Genomic DNA, 7,537 nt, shown 5'->3' with positions numbered 1-7,537 from the left:
CTCAACAAGAATGCAGAGGATTATGTTGCACCATGGTTCCATACAACCATGTTCTTGACTTGTTACAACCATACCATTAATCCACTTAATGGTAGTTCCATGCGGCCTGAAGCTCCCTACATGAAGTCATTGCCTCCTCAAAAAAAGAAGGTTACCAGGAAGGTCAACCCTTAAAAGGAAAATGGATCAATCTGAGAGGGAAAGCAAGAGGAAAACAAAACATACTATCTCAAAAGCAGGTGCAGTTAATAGATGCACTATTTGTAGAGAAAGGGTCACAATAGATCAACATGTCCTATTAGACCAGCAGATGTAGCATCCACTTCAAGGCCAAAAAACAAGAAACCTAAAAAATGTAAAAAAGAGAAAGGTATGTTATTCAAACAATATAATGAAATTGCAACAACCAACTCATTAACTACATCTTTTCATAGCAGGTAAAGTGGAACCAGTTCAAGTGGATCCAATTCAAGTAGATCCAATTCAAGTGGATCCAGTTCAAGTAAATCCAGCTCCACATGTTGCACTAATTGATGATCCAGCTCCACATGTTGAACCAGTAGATGATGCAGCTCCACATGTTGAACCAGTTCAAGTAGATGATCCACATCCAAATGTTGATGCCCAAGTAGATGATCTTATTAATGATGTCCCTGCTCAACCATTTTCAATTAGGCAGAGGATACGAAAATAATCAGAAAGAATTACCAAGATAGGGTTGAGGAGGAAGGTTTTGAAGAAAGAAGGAAGCACTGATCACCACCCAATGATGTTGGAATGATTTTATGTTTAAATATTTTTGAAAAGACAAACATTTAGTCTTTTAATTATGTAATTGGAAAAACTTTAAGAATCATGGCATATGGCACATCTTTTGACATATTATGACAAGTGTGGGCAAAACTTTTGTAATGGTGCACATGCTGATGGAATATTGCAACTTTGTCTTTTATTTATATGCTTTGGTGTTTGGTTATTTGCATATAGATTGTTTAATCTTATATTATCTATCATTAATCAAGTAGATTTAGTATTAATACATTAAGAAATGTTAACTATTAATAAGTTAAATTGCTTTCAAGTTTAAACATTGGGAAAATGACCGAGGCGAATATTAAAGAGATTATTGTCTAGTTTCGAGTCATCTTAACTTTAACTTGAAGAACTTATTTACGTCTAGAATTATCAATGAGAACTTCATTATATATAATGACGAGTGACGACTTATTTTAGTGGTGTGCAAAATCCACAACTAATATATGCATCGATCAATAGTAGTAGATGTTTTTTTATTACCCAAACCAAAGATAAATGCAGGCGTGAGAAAATTGCATACATAAGGCCCGTTTTTTCAATTTACTCCTCATTAATCATCAAATAATTAAATAAAAAAGTTAAGGGGGTAAATATAGAAGTTCATGAATAACCAAGGGATTATTTATGCGTTCCCTAAAAATACCCAAGTAAAGGGCTAAATTTTATCGTGTCATCCTCTCCCCAATCATCTCTCCACCATGACACCACCCGCCACCATCACCACCACCACCACCAGTATCCTCCTCCTACTCTTCCTCACCCTTTTCCCCTCCGTCACTCTCCAACAACAATCCGATCTAGACTCAGACTGCACCAATCGCTGGATCCACATCCGTCACCTCCCATCACGTTTCAATCTCGATATCCTCACCAACTGCTCCGCCACCTACCACCCATTCTCCGACGACTTCTGCCCTTACATCTCCAACCATGGTCTTGGCACCAAAACCCACAACCAATCACACTCATGGTTCCGCACCGACCCTTCACTTCTCGAACTCTTCTTCCACCGCCGTATGCTCGAATATCCATGTCTCACCGCCGATCCTTCCGCCGCCGACGCCATCTACCTCCCGTATTATGCCGCCCTCGACTCCCTCCGTTACCTGTATGGCCCCGATTATAACTCCTCCTCCCAACACGGCCTTCACCTCTACAATTTCCTCCGGTATCATGACTCGCCGGAGATCTGGCTCAACAACCAAGGCCACGACCATTTCCTGGTACTCGCCGGAAGCGCATGGGATTTCAGTCAGCCATTAGGTAACGATCCGCCGTTATGGGGCACTTCGTTTCTTGAATTGCCGGAGTTTTTCAACATTACCACATTAACTTTGGAATCAAGAGCTTACCCTTGGCAAGAACAATCAATCCCTTATCTCACATCATTCCACCCACCAAATCTAGCACTCTTCGATTCATGGGCCAAAAGGGTTCGTAGATCAAGAAGAACAACCCTAATGTTATTCGCCGGCGGCGGCGGGATCTCCTCCACACCCAATGTACGACGGAGCATCAGATTAGAATGCGACAACAGTTCCAAAATCGAAAACACAACTCAGAAAACCAACAACCAATATTCCAAATTCTGCGAATTTGTCGATTGCTCAAACGGGATCTGCGAGCATGATCCAATCAAATTCATGAAACCAATGTTACATTCTAGTTTCTGCCTGCAACCTCCGGGAGACACCCCAACACGACGATCAACATTTGATAGCATTCTCGCAGGCTGCATACCAGTGTTCTTCGAGGAACTATCAGCCAGAAAGCAATACGGATGGCATCTACCTGAAGACGAATACCATGAATTCTCTGTGATGATTCCTAAAGAGGAAGTCGTGTTTAAAGGGGTGAAGGTGTTGGAGATTTTGAAGGGGATTCCGAGAAGTGTAACGAGGAAGATGAGGGATAAATTGATTGAGATGATTCCCAGAATTATGTACAGAAAACATGGGAGTTCATTGGGTTTGAGGACGAAAAAAGATGCATTTGATATCGCCATTGAAGGTACACTTCAAAGGATTAAAGCCAGACTTGATGATGTTGCTGATAAATGACCGAATTTTTGGTAATTTATCAATTTCAAAATTATTATTATTGTACCATTGATTCACTAGATTTGTAGAAAGATTTCATGGTATTTTTATTTATTTATTTATATACATTGTAACATCTTACTTCTATTATCTTCTATAGGTTATTCAAAATGAAATGTTGTAGTTGGCATTGTTATTATAATTGTATAGATTATTGAAAATAAAATGTTGCGATGTGATAAAAATAGAAATAAGATTCAATAATAAACAAATATGATTGCTATTATTTCTTGCATTTAACCAATTTATCATTATATCTTATTACTCTATTATGCTAAAATAATACTCTTTTAACAATTGGTAAAGATATATGAACAATCTCACGATGTTTTGCAAGATAAAATGCACAATGAAGAAAAAGAATGAAAATCTTATTAATGTTTTGCTACTTCACAACTAAGAACATGATAATGAAACATTAAAAATAAAAACCTCTTCACCCTCACAAAAATGATCAAGATTTTGGAATTTTTTTCATACAAACTTCACAACATCTCTCTTCATTCTTCCTTTCTTCCCACTCAAAGTACACAAACCAATAATTATAAAAAAGACAATTCTACCCCCATCTGAGTATAGCAGAACCCCATGTAAGGCCAGCACCAAATCCAGCAGTGGCAATAGTTTGACCTTGTTTGACTTTCCCACTTCTAACCGCTTCATCTAACGCCAAAGGGATTGAAGCTGCACTTGTATTCCCATACTTTGCAAGATTCGATATCACTCTATCTTTTGGCACCTCCAATCTTGTTGCCACCCCATCAATGATCCTCTGGTTCGCCTGTCAAAATTACACAAATACCCTTCAATCTTCATGTGTGCGTAAAAAATTACATAAACACCCTTTTTCATGAAGTAATGGGACCCACACCCACCTGATGGAGCAGTAGCCAGTCGATATCTGACCGATTAAGACCAGCTTTTGCTAGTGAGGCCTCAATTGTCTGTGGGACAACACTAACAGCAAACCGAAACACTTCTGTTCCATTCATTTTTATACAAGAAAAAGATGAATGATTAGGAGGGAACCCTAGAGCTGATCCGTTTGTACCTAATGCATCGTTTGTTGTACTTTCTTTGATTCCAGCATTCAGGTGCCTGTTTGGGAAAAGGGTTATCAAAAAGTTAAAATTTTTTGAACAAATTTACAATCTTTCTTTAAAGAAACGAAAAAAAGTTTAAATTTTTTTCACGAATTGACAATCTTTCTTTAAAGAAACCAAAAAGTTTAAATTTTTTTCACAAATTTAGAATCTTTCTTTAAAGAAACCTGTTGCCATCTCCATCACTGTGAAAGTCAAAACCAAATAAACCGTCCTCTTCACTGTCACATGCCTGTTGAAATTCCAAGAATACCCTTTTAAGACATACAACATTTTTTTTTTAAAAAAAGGTTAAAAGAAAATGAGACATACCTGGACAAGAACAGCACCAGCTCCATCACCAAAGAGAATGCATGTCCCTCTATCTGTCCAATCAACATAACGTGAGAGTGAATCTGCTCCAATCACAAGTACATTCTTGAAACCACCACCTGTAAATCATAAAATAAAAATCAAGAAATGACACCAAAAAGGGCAAATTGCAATATGAATAACAGCATACTTTACTCTCACTACAAATATGGGTTTATTGTTTACCCTAAGTATGTTGATATTTATGTGTAAAGATTTGTAAGTACATTGCTATTATGGGAATAGAAATCGATTGGACCCAAAAAAAAAAACAATCTTTATACCTCGAATGTAGCAAGAAGCTGAAACTAAGCCTAATACAAATCCACTACAAGCAGCTGTAATGTCAAAAGCAAGTGGATTCCCTTTACATCCAAGTGCTTTTTGAATCTGAAATATGATAGAAATAAATAAAAATGGTAATACAAAAAAGATTATTAAATTTAGGTACTTGAAAAAAGAAAAAGATTGAACCTGTGGAGCACCACCGAATAGATCTTCTGGGGTTGATGTACACAATAAGATAAGGTCAACATCATCAGGTTTGACTTCTGCCATTTCTAATGCTTTTTGAGCTGCTTCTACAGCAAGACCAGTCATGCTTTCGTTACCTGTATTATATGATTTATACGATCTTTTTTTAGATTGTTAAAGAAATGATATGAAAGAAACAATAAATCAAGAAGTGGATGAATAAAATGATAACCTGTAAGAATTCGTCTGTTACGAATTCCAGTTCTTGCAGATATCCATTCATCATTAGTATCAACAATTTTTGCAAGATCATCGTTAGAAATCTGGAGATGAGGTACAGCTGATCCACATCCAACTAGTTTGCAACCCTTGCTTACAAGCCTGTTAATTGGAAGATTGAAGAAAAAAAAATCTTATAATTGGCAAATCTTGCAAATGCACATGCAACTGAAAATAAGGCTAAATGATCTTGATGTCGTTCTAAACAAAGATTCTGTTCGGGTTTTGATGTAGCTTATTGTATAAATCTGCAGGTAGCAAGATTCTTTAGTGCTTCAAATCAGATAAAACTTAAAATCATAACGTTTTGTTATAAAATTTTGAAAAAATGTAGATTTCGAAGTTGAAGATCCATAAACTCAAGGCTAGAAATGAAAAAGGGATAAAGGAATTTGCATAGGAATGTATGTCGATTTTGATGTTATGATTTATGAACTCCGCTTAAGAAGATGAGAAGTAAAATAAATTGACCTAAATGAATTAGATTTATAGATTTTTGAAGTGGGAATTGGGAAATCAGCTCCTTTGACTTCGAAAGTCAAAATGCATACACACCGATACGACAACGATATGCTAGTAATAGTGTACTCTAATGATTTGAACCAAAATCAGATTGATTCGCTTTCCAACAAACCCAACTTAAACCCACAAATTTGTCGATTATGAATTAGAAAACGAACCCATGAGTAATTTCAAACGAAAACCAATGAAAACAAAACTTAGAAATAGGAACTAACCTGGGCGAACGAGATTCAGGAGGGGAAAAACTCTCAACTCCTTGAGAAGTACTGGAGCAGCGTATCCTTTTGGAGATTACATCAGGGCAACGAAACCCAGAACGATTGAGATTAATAGATGAAGAGATTCTCATAGTTGGAGTGAAAAACCCAGATGCATTCGCCATTTACAGAGCAATCAAGATCCAATTTGAAGCAAATAGTTAGCTAATTTATAATGGTGAAAGGAGAAAATGCGAAGCATGAATGGATTAAGATGTGAAAGGATTGAAGAATGGATGATTGAGAAGAACGATGGTTCATATGTGTGTGGTTTAAAGTTTGCGGAGCAGTCGAAGCTCAAAGCAGAAGGCGACCATGCCAATTTGCCAACTGCAATTTGAGAGGAAACTCCGAGGCGAATAAAGAAAAACACAAAACTATGGATTTATGTCTACACAATCCGTAGTTGTATTTTCTATTTTTTTTAGTATAAATTGTTTGTATAGATTTTGGACATAATAAAACAGGATTAAATTCATAAAAAAACAATAATATGAATGATGTATATAAAAACAATCATATTTTAATTATTTTTAAAAGTTTAAACATAAACATTAATTTTTATTTCGGGTGAATATGAAAGTCACGTGTATATATATATATATATATATATATATATATATATATATATATATATATATATATATATATATATATATATATATATATATATTTTAATTTTCATTACACATTTTGAAGTGATTTTTCATTAACTAAATGGTATATGATAACCTTTTAAACCAACAAATAAGAAGTTATTTCATAAATGAATATGTTATTTCGCAGAGTATATATGATGTCTTGTTAATACCCAAAAATATGTAATTTGTTCGTTATTTTTTTTAACCTTTTTCATATTTATAAAACAGTTATATTCATAGATATTATGATTATGCAATATTTTATATTAGTAGATTTTTAATTAAACTTATTTTTTATGTTTAAGTTAACTTTTATCATAAAGTTTAAAATAATAGCCTATTTGACGAAGCCTTTAGATTGAGATAAAAATATATTAAAGGTTTAAACTCATTCACATTCATAACATTGTTAGTGTGTTATGATTGACCTTCTATGTAGGCTTTGTGACGTATTAACATAAGCCTATGGAATAGTATAGTTTATTGTTTTTTGTTTGTTTACAAATTATTCCACTTAAATTAGTGCTTTTATATAACAATTTATTATAATTTTAAAAAAAGAAATCTCCATTTGAATAAGTCACAAACTACAATTTGTATACGAAAAAACATTAATTATCAATGGAAATGACGATTTTGCCTATTTTTTTCGATTTACCAGTTTTATTAATGACGTGGACTGCTAGTCGTTAAATGAGTTGGGAAATCTCCATTAAAGTATCATTATTTTAACATAATTTACGAACAAGTATGAAACTAAATTTTGTTTATAAAAATAACGATTTGACCATTTTATCCTTGTAACACATATTTTATCAGTTTCATTATTGGTCTGGACACATTATCATTAAATGAGCTTATGAGATGAATATGTTGGGTTATATAATATTATTTTTATTGTAAAACTTGATATCCTATTGCATTATATATTTTTTAGAACATGAACTGCATCCAACAAATACTACAATAATTACATAAACTAGCAACAACTTCAT

The 7,537-nt window shown here is 34.3% G+C and overlaps 2 protein-coding genes across 2 annotated transcripts; one reads left to right on the top strand and one right to left on the bottom strand.

Moving 5' to 3' along the window:
- Positions 1 to 1,438: 1,438 nt before the first annotated feature.
- On the top strand, positions 1,439 to 3,051 carry LOC145059117 (Exostosin family protein). Its single transcript, XM_079006976.1, has one exon. The coding sequence runs from the start codon at positions 1,515 to 1,517 to the stop codon at positions 2,874 to 2,876; it is 1,362 nt and encodes a 453-aa protein (XP_078863102.1). The 5' UTR covers positions 1,439 to 1,514; the 3' UTR covers positions 2,877 to 3,051.
- A 214-nt stretch (positions 3,052 to 3,265) lies between these two features.
- On the bottom strand, positions 3,266 to 6,280 carry LOC145059119 (beta-ketoacyl-[acyl-carrier-protein] synthase III A, chloroplastic-like). The gene is made up of 8 exons (XM_079006977.1): positions 5,860 to 6,280; positions 5,076 to 5,224; positions 4,844 to 4,980; positions 4,654 to 4,759; positions 4,331 to 4,449; positions 4,186 to 4,250; positions 3,791 to 4,013; positions 3,266 to 3,696 (listed from the first exon to the last, which is right to left on the bottom strand). The coding sequence occupies exons 1-8, from the start codon at positions 6,024 to 6,026 to the stop codon at positions 3,475 to 3,477; spliced, it is 1,188 nt and encodes a 395-aa protein (XP_078863103.1). The 5' UTR covers positions 6,027 to 6,280; the 3' UTR covers positions 3,266 to 3,474.
- Positions 6,281 to 7,537: the final 1,257 nt, after the last annotated feature.

This window comes from Lactuca serriola, chromosome 6 (genome assembly GCF_051521515.1).
Source record: "Lactuca serriola cultivar US96UC23 chromosome 6, Lser_US96UC23_V15, whole genome shotgun sequence".
Taxonomy (NCBI): Eukaryota; Viridiplantae; Streptophyta; class Magnoliopsida; order Asterales; family Asteraceae; genus Lactuca; species Lactuca serriola.
Note: the sequence above shows the minus strand (reverse complement) of the source record. Positions and strands in the feature narration are given on the sequence as shown.